Raw genomic sequence first — 17,177 nt, forward strand, 5'->3', positions numbered from 1 at the left:
ATTTCAGCCTAACTTAGCCAAGGCCATCCACAGGCTGTAGTCACAACAGTGACAGCTCGTATCTCAGAAGGGTATGGCTGACTGATGAGAACAAATGAGTTTGAAATGGCATATTAGTCTTCCTTTAATTCTTTGTTAGCAATCCAAAAAATTTACACACACACACACACACACACACACACACACACTGTATACATATATATAGATTTGTCCCATGTTTGGGGCCTAGCAAGGTAATCTAATAGTTAACAAGCATTTGTCATATATATATATATATATATATATATATATATATATATATATATATATATATATATATATATATATATATATATATATATATATATATATATATATATATATAATTAAAATTAAAATTAACTATTGTATATTATGCATTACATTTTTGTTTACTTGGTTCACAGGCTTCATGGTATGCTAAGGAAACTCTAAGTACAAATATCAAGAAGAGACTGAAGCAGCATCAGATAGGTCGGAATTCACTGTTATATTCCTCAATATATTTAGAGATAAATTAAGAATTTCTAGAACTTTCTGTTACAATCTACTGATTTTCAAATCAGAGAAGCAATGGTACCCCTCTATTGTTCCTATCAAGTAGTCAGATTTAGATACCTGAACTTCCTTTCCTGCTAAAGTGAAATGTTATACATCTTTAATATCTGCCATGATTTTACCCTGACTGACATCAAAAACAAAGTCTTTTCCCCCCAATAAAACATATCTAGCTTTATATATGATGTTGGCCATCCTTCTCGTCTCCCACAACCACTCATACAATTTGCTTCAGGGTGTTATAAAAGCTTCCACTGAAACTTGGGAATTTGGAGAAAGCAACTGAGGATACATAGCATTAGGTAAAGTGATAGTCTGACTGTATAAAATTGCCTGTGTCAGATATAATTCCTAATATCAACAGTTCATCTTCCAAGAAAGATATCTCTTATTTACTAGTACAGTTAACTGCTTTAATGCAGAACAGTAAATTTTCTTATATTTTACAATTGTGTTGAGTTCTAGGAAACATTAACTTCTGTTAATTTTAACCTTATGTTGTCAATTTCCTTTTACTTTATTTATGTTTCATGAATGTTTTTTTAGAATACAGAATGGAGAAGAAATCAACATTAATAAAAATCAAATAAAGTGACTTCAGGGGTAGTTGACAATTTAAAAATGCAATTACATTGCTGTATCTAAAAAATTCCAAAACAGAGTTAACATATTGGTTGAAAAGGAATCTCTGTTATATCTGACTGTATACACATCTGCAGTAGGATATTCTCCCTTAAAGTTATAAGTATGTGTTTGAATTCTTTTAGTGAAAACCCCTTATAATTCAATTATTTACTGTAAGTGTAAATATAACTTCTTTTAAACAATGATAATTCTTCTCAGTGCTTTTTTTTGTAAAAGAAAAAGGTGCCGGAACTCACACATGTCATACAACCCGCCTTGCCTACCCTACAAGGTTCCATCCAAAAAAGGTTCCGGAACTCCGTCCTGAGCGTTCTATGAGGAAAAAAGCCCTGATTCTTCTTATGCACTTTTCACTATATCCTTAACATTACCTTGAACTTGGATCATTATCTCAGCTTCATCATGGCCAGCAATGTTACTTGCCATGCATTTATAGATCCCAGCATCCAAAAGCACAACTTTGATGATACTCATTGTTCCATCTAGAGAAGCAGCATATTGTCTGTTGTCTATCAAAATGGGTTGTTGATCTTTAAGCCAAGTAATTTTTGGAGATGGGATTCCTTGAGCATTGCAATGTATATCAACTCTATTATCAGCCTTTGCTTTAATCACTCGAGGCCCATGTTGTATCTTTGGAGGAACTAAGTAAATAATAATAATTAATTAATTTAATACAGAAAGATTTTAGAAGATCATTCAGCAAAACATGAAGAACACAACATAGCGTTTGACCCCTATGTATTTACATACTCAATGCAATCTTTCAGAATAACCTACATAATTCTTTTTTTTCCCAATACAATATAATACAAGTCACTCAGAACCACTTGATAGTGAGGTGGACAGGATATAAATTTAATTAATCAATAAAGACCATTTCTAAACACTTTCATCAATATTTACAGGTCATGAACATATAAGACTTGAGGAATGGTTAAAATTCATCAAAGAAATTACCCATGCATTTGTGTTAAATCATTGAAAATGTTACCTTCTGATGAGTTAATTTATACTAATAAATTCTTAAATAATTGGCTTTAAATGATTAGATAAAGGTAAAGGTTTCCCTGTCTATTCATGTCTGACTCTAGGTGTCACTGCGTGTTTTTTTAGTTTTGCCAGCTTCGCTCATTTCTAATTGTACATCTCTTTCTGCTCTGCACTGTGTATTATCTTATCTTGTAACCATAGTGACTCCAGCTATGTCCAGCCAATGTTTTGGTTTTAAACTGTTTTGTGCGCAGGCCTGAAAAAGTTCACACAGTTTCTGTTTTACTTTCTCTTTCTGCCTGATGAGAGAATGTGGTCAGTCTAGGTCTTTTGTTTTCTCATTAAAAGTTTTACTATAGAATATGCCTTGGATTTCTTTTCTTTGATATTGACTATGCAAATTAACCACGGTCCATCCACCTCTGGTCGGACTGTTAATTGTTCCGCGACATTTGGTAGCAGAGGATGGTTTACTTTTATTTTCAAGATTTATTGACAGGCAATTAGCCAGGCAGTTAGTCCGGCACTGAGGAGGCTGTGATTAATTGCTGCAAATATGCTGAGGAAAAGGAGAAAGAAGGCCGGTTGTCTCTCTGCTGAGGAGGAGGCAGCCGTTTCACAGAGAGCTCTTCCTTCACGTTTACAGACTCCGCTGGCATCGGCTACACGTCTTGGAGAAGCAGCCTCTGAGCCAAGGTCAGTTTCACCATTTTCTGTTTTTACAGACTCTCAAGCTGATGCCCCAGTTGTAACCTCTGCTCAGGGGGATCAGGCTGATTATGAGAGATTTGGTGCTAGACCTAAGGCTTCACCAGGGAAGGAGGTGAGCTATTATCCTCCAAGCCCTGAGCAAACTGTGTATGAGAAGGCTTTGCAAAGTTATTATGAACAAATTGAAGTTTTTGAGAAGGAGCTGCTAAACGCAAAGTTGTGTGCAGCATGGTATAAAAAGCATGGGAGAGCCTCTGCTGGCATTCAGTTTTCAGAATCGGCCATTTTGCCTCCCTCTTCACAAGCAAAGCCACACCCACAAGGGATCACCATTTTGCCTTCTTCCTCAAAGACAGAGGCACGCCCACAGTGGAATCTTGTGTCAGACGAATGGGAGCCTGACTGCCTTCTGTGTCAAATGACACATGAGGATACAATGGTGCCTGAATCCAATGTTATAGCACCATCTGCTGGTGAATCTGTTTTACAAGGTGCATTTCAAAGAATGCAGAATGTATGTTCACAGATATCCCTTCAGCAGGCATCGCTTCAAGCTGCCACACCTCCTCATTCATTGAGAGCTTCAGCTAGAATGCCTATTAATACTGCTACTATTAAAGTTCCTGTCTCAGATGGAGCACAGCAGTTTTCACCCCAAGTGCAGCCTCCACTGGTTCCTCAAATACAAAGGCCAGTGCTGACTGCAGGCGAATTTAATGTAGCAGCTCAAGTGCCAGCACCTTCTGCTGGCCAGAGTGTCATTGCAGCTCAAGTACAGCCACCCCCAGCACCAGTACCTGTAGCAGCTTCAGTGCAACTGCCGCAGGCCTTGGCACAGGTGCCACTGGTGCCCCCTGCAGGCCAAGTCCCAATTGCACAACTTGCACAGCCAGTACCCCAATTACATGTTCCTCAACAGGCACCCTCTATTGTACCACTGGCTAGTGATTCAAAACTGAAGTGGTCAGGACAGAATTACAGGGCATGGGTCAGTGAAGTTGGACTTTTGCTTCGTAGAGAAGGTACCCATGTGATGGTGTTTAATCCTCCTGCCCAGCCATGGCCTCCTGACATAAGGGACTTGAATAATAGAGCATGCACAACGTTATTGATGTCCATGGACACTGAATTGCAGCTCACTTTTTCACAAGATGCAACTGCCCAACAAATTTGGGCTCAATTAGAAGCATGTTACCGGCCTACGTCCATTGAGTCTACATGTTTGCTTTTGTCCGAGTTCCATGGTTCTAGATTAAAACCTGGTGAACATATTGGAGAACACTTAACTAAAATGAAAGGAATAAGAAAAGAACTGGGTGAAAAAGGCTATCCTATAGATGACTTTCAAATGATCAGCATTATCATTAACTCTGAATTATGAATGGAAAGATGCTATTTTTAAGATTAATCAAGTGCCTATTGCTCAACGCACAGTGGATCATGTATACAGAATTTTAACCGAAGAAGAGGCACTTATGCAAGCTGCACCACATTTAAGGGAACCACCTGCATTGAAGGCTACAGTGAGGCGTTCCTTCCGTGGAAGAGCCTACATTCCAAGAATGCCAAGATGCTACATCTGCAATCGTGTGGGACATGCCACCCAGGATTGTCCCCAACGGTTTCCAGTGACCGCCATGTACCAGTCCAGAGGAACAGATTCCAGAGGAGGCAGAGGTAGAGGCGGATGACAAGGTCATGGTTGTGGTCCCAGGCGTGATCCTCAAGCTCCACTTGCCACATTGGTTGTAACCAACGATCCACAGCCTCAACCAGAGTATGACAGACGCCTACTTTGGACTTTGGACAGCGGAGCAGCATTACATGTTACCTACAGAAAAGAGCTTTACACAGAGATGCACGAGGCTGAACCTGAACTTCGTGAACTGTACTCTTTTTCAAATCATTCTGTTCAGATCATGGGAAAAGGAACTGTTTATATTGAAGAGCTCGGTGCTCTCATTCCAGATGTTTACTACATTCCGTCTGCCAGTAGTAATTTGCTTAGTCAGAGTCATTTGTCTAGGTTTTCTCATTTTCAGGTCCACCATCTTGAAAAAGCAAGTTATATAGTTAAAGATGGAGATATTGTTGCTGAAACCATGTTGATTGGTGGTGTTTATTACTTAAAACCAAAGTGTAAGCCACAAGACCAGGCAAGTATACAAACTCCAAAAAGGGAGAGCACAGGCCCAGTGAGAGATGTCCCAGAGAGAGATCCTGTTGCTACTCCAAAGGCTCCTAAAGCCAATAAAAGGACAAATAAGACACAGGTTGCTCACAGCAAGCCTGAGGTTCCTAATAAAAATGCTAATGTTGAGAATTCACTAACAGGTAAACCTTTGCATTCCAGGTGTATCCATAAGTGGCATAGAAGATTGGGTCATGCCAGTTTCCGTGTTCTGAAGAAGATGCCAGAGTTCGCAAGAGGTTTGGATCTAAAGGGGTGTAAGGTGTTCTTGGACTGTGCTGTCTGCAAGAAAGCCAAATCTAAAGCAGCAGCAATTCCAAAACGCGCTACACGCCTGTCAACACGCATTTTTGATTTGCTACACACTGACATAGTGGGTCCTTTTGCACCAACAATTGGTGGTAAAAAATATTTCTTGACAATTGTTGATAATTACTCTAGATATGGATATGTATTTCCTATGAGAGAAAAATCTGAGACCTTTCAGATCTTTAAAGACTTTGCCGCTCTTGTATATACCCAATACGAAGTTAGCATCGGCAGAATTCAGAGTGATCGTGGTGCTGAATTCATGTCTCAGCGTTTCCAGGACTGGATGCGTAAGAGTGGGATACTACACCAGACCTCAGCTCCTTACACTCCAGCTCAGAATGGAGTGGCAGAACGCAGAAATGGAGTTCTGCAAACCATGATGCGTTGCCTTCTTGAAGATGCTAACCTCAGTCTTCCATACTGGGGTGAAGCTATCAAATATGCTAACCATATCATCAACCGCACTTGGAGTAGTGTGATAAATCAGACCCCTTATTTCATGTTATATGGACACAAGCCTGACCTCTCATGTCTCCATATTTTTGGTTCCTATGCTATGGTCAATATTCCTTTAGCCCAAAGAAAGAAAGGGGGTCCTGCAGCAAAAAGGATGAGATATATGGGCATTGATGATAATTCAAAATGGAGCAAATACATTGACTCTCATCATGTCGTAGTCATTTCACAATCTGCTATTTTTGAGGAAGATGCTGACTGGTCCAGGATTCATTCTAACGATCCTGGAGTTTATTTTCCTAGAGATGATGCTGCTGATGCCACGCAGCCTGATGGTCAAGATGCACAGGCGAATGTTCCTTCCATGAGTTCTTCTCAATCCACTGTTCCATCTCCGCAAGCCGACAATGCTGCTGGTGATGAAGATGAGGACGAAATGGAAGAAGAATGGACGGTTGTTCCGAGACGTTCCAAGAGGACAACAAAGGGAATTCCTCCAAAGCGATATTCGTGGCAAGTAATGAAAGCACCTTTACCTTTGATTTGTAATGTTACACTTCCTCCTGAGACGTTCACACAAATCAAACATCTTCCTGAATCAGAGCAAGATAAATGGTTTGAGGCAATGCAGGCTGAAATGGACAGTCTAAAGAAACTTCATGTGTTTACGCCTGCAAGCCCTCCAGCAAACAAGAAAGTTATTGGCTCTCGTTGGGTCTACAGAATTAAAAAGAAGCCGAATGGTGAATCGCTGTACAAGGCCAGACTTGTAGCTCAGGGTTTCGCTCAACCTTATCCTGAGGACTATACAAATACCTATTCACCCACAGTGCGGACTGAGAGTGTGAAAATTGCCTTAGCCACTGCAACTATCCTTGGCCTAGAAGTTTTCCAGTTTGATGTTGAAACAGCTTATCTACACGCTGATCTTGATGAAGAAATTTATGTCAAAGGTCCTCCAGGTTTCCGACAGCAAGAAGGGGATACTTGGTTTCTACACAAAAATCTTTATGGTCTGAAACAGTCTGGTTTAATGTGGTACTTATGTCTTTCTGACAAACTAAATTCAATGGGCTTTATTAAGTCCGAAACAGATGAATGCGTGTTTACAAAAAGATCTGATAATAGGTATGAGATAATTCTTGTTTATGTTGATGATATTGTTTATATTGGTCCAAATAAGCAGATGAGTGAATGTTTTGCTAAAGCTTTACAACAGTTTTTCACATTGAGGTCTTTAGGACATATTAACACTTATTTAGGTGTTCAAGTTACCAAAACTCAGAAAGGGTTCAGTCTTACACAGGAAGATAAGATTGAACAACTATTGCATCACTGCAACATGAAGGATGCTAAACCTGTGAGTATACACATGCAAACTGATTTTCACAACTTGATACATGAACCGAGTCCTGAGTTTGAGGATCAAACACTTTATCGCTCAGTCATTGGGTCGCTGCTATATATTGGTAGTTGGACTAGACCTGACATTGCACTTAGTGTTAATCTCCTATCACGACACGTAGGCAAGGCAAAACAGTTTCATTGGACATGTGTTAAGAAATTATTGCGATATCTAAAACACACCAAAGACATGAAGTTGTTGTTAGAACCCACACATACTGACTATGCAGAGTTATGTTGTTATGCGGATTCAGATTGGGCAAGTGATAAGAAATCAGGTAAAAGCACTTCAGGTTACATGATGTTTTTGAATGGATGTCCTGTTTACTGGCATGTGCGTAAACAGAATTTTGTTTCTTGTTCCTCTACAGAAGCTGAGAATGCTTGTGTTTCAGATGCATGTAATTCTCTAACGTGGTTTGATGCTTTAGTCACAGATATCTGGACACCTCCGATTCAACCAATCACTGTGATGGAGGACAACAAATCTGTGGTTTATATATCTGAGAATCGCTTTACAGGTTCCAGGTCTAGACACATTGACATCCGTTACCAAAATATAAGACAAGCAGTTAAACAAGGTTTTGTCAAATTGCAGTATGTGCCTACACATGACCAAATTGCTTATATGCTGAACAAACCACTTCCTACAGCCCAACACGAGTACCTGCGCAAGAAGATGTGCCTTATCTGATTTTCTGCTTCGCTGACAAAAGAAGGGGATGTCACTGCGTGTTTTTTTAGTTTTGCCAGCTTCGCTCATTTCTAATTGTACATCACTTTCTGCTCTGCACTGTGTATTATCTTATCTTGGAACCATAGTGACTCCAGCTATGTCCAGCCAATGTTTTGGTTTTAAACTGTTTTGTGCGCAGGCCTGAAAAAGTTCACACAGTTTCTGTTTTACTTTCTCTTTCTGCCTGATGAGAGAATGTGGTCAGTCTAGGTCTTTTATTTTCTCATTAAAAGTTTTACTATAGAATATGCCTTGGATTTCTTTTCTTTGATATTGACCATGCAAATGAACCACGGTCCATCCACCTCTGGTCGGACTGTTAATTGTTCCGCGACACTAGGGCACAGTGCTCATTTCTATTTCTTGCCCAAGGTTGCCAGCATTTCCCATAATCATGTGGTCAGCTTGGCTAAATGCCAAAGTTACACAGAATGCTGTTACATTCCAACTGGATACCAATTTATCTACTCACATTTGCATGCTTTTTTAATTTATTTTTTTAAACAAGTTTTATTAGTTTTTCAATTTACAACCTATATATTTAAAAAGCATCATGATACCTGGGTAGTCATCAACTGAGTAGCAGAGTTTTCAATACATAGTTCAGGTTACCTTATCATAACATCCTTCTCTATTTCCCTCAAAATTCAATACAATGTATTTAAACTAACAAATTTCTAGGAATAGCATGGTCATTTAGAAAATATTTTGTCAAACCAATTTCAATAGGATATATCTATATCCTGTTATTAAATTTTATCTAATTTTGATGTTAATTATAGTATCCAAGTTTAACCTTTAACATCCCAAGTAGTATTCACAACCCAAAGTTCCCTTATCTTATTACACCAAAGATTGTATCATCTAACATACACCAATAGTTAAATAGCTAGCTTCTACCTAATAAACATTGTTTATTTTATATCCTAATACATCACAAGTTACCAATTAGAGAGTCTATATTTATCAATCTACTTCTACTTATACATAACCAAAATTTTCACATCAAACATAGGATCCATAAGCCAGATTTCCATTATATCAATATATAAATTTCTAGTATTTAGAATAAGCCTAATAAATACTTAAACACATTTTAATTCTATCTCAGGAATATTTTCTATTTCAGGTCCTAATAAGTTACTAATTACTAACAAAATGACCTACAATAATTCTCTAGGAATTCATTTTTTTTAAATCTAACTCTAGGTTTCTTTTTTTGCCAGTCGGGTTTCCAGATCCAGGGCTTTAAATTGCCAAGTAGGTCTTTTTTTTTTTAAAAAAAATAATCTTTATTAATTATTTACAGTAAAATTGACAACAGAATAGTACATAGGGAAAGGGACAAGGGTTTTAAAGACACAAACCATATAATCAAACCATATAAAAACAAATAAAACAGACTGAGAGTTATATCTACTCTTCTATTAACAAAAAATATATCATCCCAGCTAAACTTTCCAATACATAGAATATCCTTATCATTAGAAAAAGAAAAAAAGAAAAAAGAAAAACAAACAAAAACAAAACTACCATTGGTCATGTCTTATCAACCTTGTAGGCCTAATAAATTACACAAATCAATTGAGTGGGCGATCTCATCACTTGTCTCCTAAATTGAGCCTTCTTTTAAGCCATACAAAACATTTGTTCCAACTTATGTTATATAGAGATTCACGTTTATCTTTTAAAATGTACGTTAACCTGTCCATCTTGGCACAATGGAGAATCTTGTTTATTATCAAATGATCAGGGGGTATATCTGGGTCCTTCCACAATTGGGCAAAGGCCATCCTCACCGCTGTTGAGACATGAACAAATATATACCAATCTCTTTTGTCAATATTGTCTGGTCTTATACCCAGTAAGTAGAGGTCTGGCTGCATAGGGAAGCTCATGCTGGTTATTTCCAACAGCCACTGTTGAATTTTCCTCCAATATTGTCTGGTATATAAACAGGTCCACCATTGGTGCAAGAAGGTGCCCTTGGCTGAGCAACATTTCCAGCATCTGTCAGAAGATCCTGGAAACATTTTAGCAATTCTAACAGGGGGAAAAATACCAACGGTAGATCATTTTATAGAAATTTTCCTTAAAGGAGGAGGATAGAGTCAGTTTCATGGTCTTATTCCATAAGTTCTGCCACATATCAAGCTGTATTGTCCTCCCGATATTTCTCCCCCGGCAATCATTGTGTCTTTTACAATCTCTTCCTCCATGAAACTGGACAGAAGAAGATTGTATACGTTAGAGATAAATTTCCTTTGACTACCCAAGAGGAGTTTATCGAATGATTGTAATTGAAGAGCAATACCATACTCTTGTTTGTCTCTAGCGGTTCTAGTTTGTATTTGGGCATAGTACCACCAATCTATGTTGCATCCTCTAATTTGAAGATCAGCTCTGGATCTAAGTCTCCCACCTTCATCAGACAAGTCACCATAGGTCCAATTTCTCTGTATGCTGTGTACAGTCGGGAGGGTCACTGCTTCTAGTGGAGATACCCATTTGGGGATCTGTGTATACACTTGTTTTTTAACCGCCTCCCAAACCCTTTGCAAATTTCCTCTAATGTAATGAGTGGTAAAATACTTAGATTGCTTATCCTTCTGTGGCCATAAAAAAGAATGCCAACCTCGCTGCAAACATACCCTTCGAGTGTCAAAATACGTTTTCTTGAAAGGGTCACCCAATCTTTTATCCAAACCAGGGAAGAGGCTTGGTAATGAAGTAGGTCTTCATTTACTCACATGCATATTATTTGCACCAGAAGAGACCACCCAACCATCAGCAATATACAAAGCTTGAAACATTTATAGTCATTATATTGGTGTGATGTTAATTCCACTCTATTTATTTGCTCTGACATCTCTGTCTGCAGTTCAGTCTGGATTCTTCTTCCATCTGGGTTGATCTGTTTTGAGTAGAAAATCTTATCAAATTTTATAGTTAGTGATTGACTGTCCAAGCTTTCCACAGGTTGTCTTCAGCGTCTTCTTTGTTGGCATCACTATCTTGCATGTAGAGTACTTCTGAAATTGTAGGCTCCTTAGAGAAGGTCAGAAGTTGAGTATTAAGTTTTTCCCTAGTTTGTTGTTGGTCTTTAAGATTGTCTGTCATAGTAGAAGTTCCTTGTACTTTAAAAATTGTAGGTTCTTTGAGTAAAGTCAGGTTTTGGATATTAGTTTTTTCAGTACTTTGTTGTTGTTGCTTATATTCTTCTGTCTCAAAATCTTCCAATTTTATTATATTCTGAAGTGTAAGTTCTTTAGTTGCAGTCTGGGTTTCAATTTGTGACTTAAGGTTGGCATGTAAATTATTAAATCTGGAGATAGACATCTCAGTGACTCTATAGATTGTTTCAAGCATAAGGTTATAGTCAAGCAAAGTTTGTGACTGATCTTTCTCCATTTTGTAGTATTTATAAATAGTCCTTAGTGGCGGCTATTTTTCAAACAAAAATCAGTAAGTGTCCACCTCCACAAGTCTAAGCCAGATTCATCTCTAGCTGTTTCAGGTTTTTATCTGAAAGCCAAGGTTAGTTCAAAATGTAAACACTTGCTGTAACAGGCTTAGCTATTAGATTTCCCCAGAGTACTTCAAATCCTTTTCAGACAGAGTCTTTTTGTTTATTTCTTTTTTTTATTTCTTTTCTTTTTAAGACTAATAGGTAGAATAGTCCATTTCTGTGAATATAGGAACTTTGGGCCAAAAGTAAAAAGGAAGAAAGTCCAATTAATGAGTATTATTTATACAGGGCTTTTTCTTTTCTTTCCCAATGTAGACAAAGGCCGCTATTAAGGAGAGTGAGGGGAAAAAAAAGAAATCCCTTGCCTCTCTCCTTGCAAGGGGAAGCAAATTTGGAAACTTTCTGACAGGCAAAGTAGACAATTAGGAAAAGAAGAAGGCAATTCTCACCCAGTTTTCAAGTGCTTTTGGCTTTGGCAGGAAATGGCTAAATGATGGGCCATGGGAGTGACCGATCCTTTCTTCTTTGGTTCGGAGAGTAGCTCCAAGCCGACAGGAGGGCCGCCACCCTTCTACTGCCAACTGGAGAGACATTTCCCCTATTCATTGCCCCTCCAGGGTGACTTTTGACCCTTTTACAGGAGCCTCCCAAGGAAGAAATCCAGGCGATGTGAGGAGCAATTTCCTTGCACGTCTGGCTGCACTGAAATCTGGACCCGGGAGCTCATATTTGCATGCTTTTGAACTGCTAGGTGGACAAGAGCTGGGGCAAGGAATGGAAGCTCACCCCATTGCACAGCACTCGGGTGTAGAACCTGGACCAGCTGACAAGTTCTGCGTCTTTAACCATTGAGCCATCGCACCCCTGTTTTAAATGATTATCTTTTGAAAAATAGATGCTATTATAAAGAGATGCAGATCCTTTTCATTTAAGAAGCAAAGACCATTCCAGTGAATTGTGGCCAAGCAGCAAGTCCTATTTAGGCTCTTAAGATCTATGAGAAGCTATTATGGTACACAAGAAGATTCAGGATATCAGCAAATAGGAACAATGGGCAGATTCTGAAGCCTTCTGAAGGGCCAAATTAAGAAAGATAATGGTACCAGTGAATGGTGCAGGAGGTGGGAGGTTAGGGTATTGCATGGAGAAATGATTTTAAAATTAATTCTCCATTGCATAATTTTGTGCAGACTCTAAACAGCTTTACTGGGCCAAAAGACAGATTGAATTTTTTTTAAAGTTGTGATACTATTACTAATCTTCTTCCCTAAGCACATGCATAATAAATAAAGGTATAGCCTCTGGACTCCCCCACCCCTCAATTCAATTTGAATCTGATGCCAGTAACTTTAATCATATTTAAGTTAATATTATTTGTACTAATTAATTCAATATCCATTATTAATTTAATTCAATATTTATTATCGAAAGCAGAGGGTTCTTACCATGTACATTTAGTTTTACTTTTTGGGTTGCATTTCCAGCAATATTTGTGGCCACACAGATGTACAAGCCACTGTCTGATACCCACGTCTCTGTGATCTTCATTGAGCCTGAAGAGAGTAAGGTATGTCTGGGGATGGGGTGCAAAAAAACCCACAAGAAATACAGATGACTATAAATATTTATAAGAACATGAAAGTCTCTTACAGGAGCATTAATAATAAATGTTGCACATTAAAGAGCATCTGTTCAGTATTACTTTTGTACAGACTGGTCTTCCATTTTTCCCTTAATTGTGCTTGCCCTCTGACTTCTTCATTCTGCATAGTTGAAGAATGAAGTAAGAGTCAACAGTCCACAGACTCCCATTTCAAATCCAGTTAACAACCAAGTTGGAGGCATTTTCTATCCTCTTTTACATTTTTTAAAATGCATCTCTCAAAGTTACCAAAACAATATATGTGCTGAGGATACAAAAATTTCTCTGATGGTCTCAATAAAAAACTAAACCAATTAGGTTCAGAAATGGTGCCTTTGAGATGATACTTTCCGACCCGCAGAATTCATTCCAAAAGAGTATTTATTCTATTTTATTTTTATCATGGTTTTGAATTTTATATTTGACAGTGTGTATCAGCTTATTTTTTTAATCATTGAATGCTATGGTGATATTCCAAGTGCCCATTCTATTTTGTACATATTTTTGTTATTGAATAATGGGAACCAAAAACTCTAACAACAAATAAATAAATTTAATGATCCTCATGTATTCTCAAATCAATGCATATTTTATTAAATCTAAAGATGATAAAGGGAAGAACTAGGGCAAAACCTGTATGGACAAATGAAGACTACCATGTTACTGTCAACTTCTATTTTTATAATGAAAAGTAGTGTATAAATATTATAAGTCATAAATGCAGATTACACTGTCACTGTGGAGACTTCGAATTGATGAAGAAAGACCCAGAAAGCTTTCTAGTTTTGGAGGAGGAGGAGGATTGGCATAGTCTGAGGGAGGAGTCAAAAGAGGAATCAGCCTAGAGTCTTTACATTCTCACAAGTGAACTAAGTCCAACCCCTCTTGAATTTTGTTAACTCTTATCTAGTGCCAAAAGGGAAAGTACATGTCAAAAACTCCCATCTATCCTGCAAGATAGAACAGATTGTGACCCAATCCTTTAATACATTAATTACTTAATCAAATTAATTGTCTATCAGTGATTACCACCATTCATGCTGCCAAACTCAGTCCTCACTCATTTCCAGACTGAACTCTTTCTTAAAGGATTCAAGATAAGAAAAGAGGAGAAGTAAGAAATACCAACAGTAGAGATAATTCTAATTATCCCTTCAGTGACCCAGTTCTTACAATGAATGTGTTGTTTAAAGATTCAACAACAAGGCAAGCTGCCAGCAAGACACATGCCTTCATTATGGACTTCTGAAATAAGCCAAAGCTCCAGGCCTTTTGATGCTTCCTCACAAAGATATTCTTTTCAAAGTGTAGTTTACAAAGTAGTCATGCAGAGGAAATAGTTCTGAAAATAACATTTTTGATAAATGTTTCTGTTATCGTTATTTAGTATTCATCCTATAATGTATTGGACTACAAGGATGATGGAAATTATAGTCTAGAGTAGATGGAAACTACAATCTAGCACACCTAGAGAACATCACATTATCAAAGGATTCAATATGATTGCATAGGATACTGACACAAAGTACATTTCCATTATCCTTTAAATAGGTAGAGACTGAATCAAAGTGTAATATGAACATTTAATTCTTGGCATATATGCATACAGTATGCCACAGTTATCTAGCAGCCTCTGTCCACATCAGTGAGACAACTTGTACAGAAATTCAAACAAACAAATAAAGTTTACTTGGAGAAAGTTACCTTGGAGAAAATGGAGAAATAAGCTGCATTTTTTTAGCCCAAGTGATTATTGAGGGTGGCAAACTTTTCACTTCACAGGGAAGTGTCACTTCTTCCCCAGCTGTTACTGACATCTCAATTGGGTTATCTAGTGAACTTCCTTGCTGACTTCCAGGTCTGGAAATTCTTGGTTTTACTAAAACATAACATGCACATTACAATATTATCCAGCTCTTGCAATATTTCTTTTCAGGTTAGTGGGTTCACTCCAACTGTTCTGTAAGCAAAACAGCTCTTGCTTTCTATCCTTCTGTCCCTTCTTCTACTTACACAAGATAAACTTTCCAAAGGGTCAAGGACCCTTTTAACAGAGGGGATATTTGTATACAGTTCCAGTGCAAGATGAGAGGGGATATTTGCCTGAAATCATGGTTCCTATGCCAACAGAACATTCCTAACAAATATGGATACTATTACAAAAGACAGTTGGAGTGAGACACAGCACATGGAAAGATAAGATGAAATACTATTTATTGTTCCAAAGTCATCTCAATGAGTCTGATCCCAAACCTAGATACGGTAACTTCCTGTTATTTTGGACACTTGCTCCCAGAATGGAGTAAGTACAGGATGGAAGGAGGGGTGAACCACAGTTATCCTACAGAATGGTCTTCTGAAAGGGATCCTGTTTATGCAGGGATAACCAGTAAAATATTTTTATCATAATAAACATTGTAGGGAGAGTTGCAATATTCATTGAATTTCATAGCAGAAAAGTAGGGAGAGAGGCCCAGAGCAGCCAAATCATATCAACTGGTTGAATGAACAGGAGGCAGAGTTACCATACAAAGAGCAGTATTCCCTTTAAATCTCCAGAACTGTAAAAACTTTTATCATGAAATGCTTCTTGTGACACATTTTAGCTCCAAATTATTACTGATATTGGCAGTTCTGTATAGAGTAGGGATGCCCAATCTTATTAAGTTGAGAGCCATACTTGACTGGCATACTAAAAGTGATGTTAAAAAGTAGGCAGGCCAGGACCAGACAAAAAATGGGTTATCGTTAGGGTTGTTGGGGCAACAATTAGAAGGAGCTTAACTTATATTTAAATTTAACAATATAATTTGATTACAAACTATAATAAATTTTGCAATGCCTCATGTTAATTGCAGTTTGTTGACAATTTCAACAAGGTTCTGGGCAGGGCTTTTTTTCTCATAGAACGCTCAGAACGGCGTTCTGGCACCTTTTTTGCAAAAAAAAAGAGCTCCGTCTGAAAGCCTATTGCAGGGCTAGGCAATCTTCGCCCTTTTTTATGACTCATGGACTTCAACTCCCAGAAATCTTGAGCCAGCCATGCTGAGGGGAAAGTGAGAGGTTTTCAAGCTGAGTCATGCTGGCTCAGGAATTCTGGGAGTTGAAGTCCTTGAGTCATAAAAGAGCCTGCCCTACTGGAGGACATTAAAGTTATTTACAGGGTTACTTCTTTGGGAACTAAACTTTTAGAATCTAAAACAGCTAATTAAGAAAAGCCAACAGGAAAGAACCTCACATTTTTCATCTGCTTCAGTCTTTTGGAAGGTAAAATTAGATAACAAAATAATTATTTCCTCTGTTAACATCTCTGCAATGAAATCAAACATTTTTCTCAATGTAATATGTCTAATTTAGCTGATGCTAGAAAAAATAATATATTTTCTACAGACTCTTGAAAACTATTTTGAATCTAACCTTCTATTACAACTAAACCACTTTAAATTAAACAATTCTTAAGAATCAAATGTTCTTAATTTGGACTTTACTTTTACTGTTTGGACTGTTGTGTGTTTTGAAAAATAGATTATTTAGAATCTAGTTATGTTGCACTTCAGTCTATAAATAATTAATCTAGTATATACATAACAATATATGATGTTTTCCATGGTGAGGTTAACATCAATAACAACATTTATTAAAAAGGCTAAAATAATTTCTGGTGGTATTATCTGTACATTAAAATTTTATTTAGTCACAATCATTCACTTTTCACATTCTGGAAAAGCAGTGGTCATGTATCCTAGCAAAAGATGCTACATATGTGCATAAGTGTAGTCAGTAGCATATGCCATTTTAAAAATATCAGACATGCAAAGAAAGAAAAATAAGTCCAAAATATCTGTATTAGATTCAGAAATGCCAACTTTGCAACCAATATTTCTCATCCAAAACTATGGCACCTTAAGGATACATGCAAATGCTTCTCTGGGGTCAGTAACACAGCAGCGATTGCTTTTTCCTTCCAGTAACAGATTGCTGGGAAATACAAAACATGGCCTTAAGAATTCCAATGTTTGTTACAAAATTTTCTGGATGTGGT

The 17,177-nt window shown here is 37.6% G+C and overlaps 1 protein-coding gene across 1 annotated transcript in view; it reads right to left on the reverse strand.

The window, feature by feature from the left end:
* Positions 1-17,177, reverse strand: part of HMCN1 (hemicentin 1) — a gene marked incomplete at its 3' end in the record, with an annotated part of 535,761 nt that overhangs the window by 278,565 nt on the left and 240,019 nt on the right. Inside the window, 3 exon segments of the mRNA XM_083360257.1 lie at positions 1,593-1,865; positions 12,939-13,066; positions 14,840-15,014. Coding sequence (XP_083216383.1) covers positions 1,593-1,865; positions 12,939-13,066; positions 14,840-15,014 — 576 coding nt within the window.

This window comes from Vipera ursinii (assembly GCF_947247035.1).
Source record: "Vipera ursinii genome assembly, chromosome: 3".
Taxonomy (NCBI): domain Eukaryota; kingdom Metazoa; phylum Chordata; class Lepidosauria; order Squamata; family Viperidae; genus Vipera; species Vipera ursinii.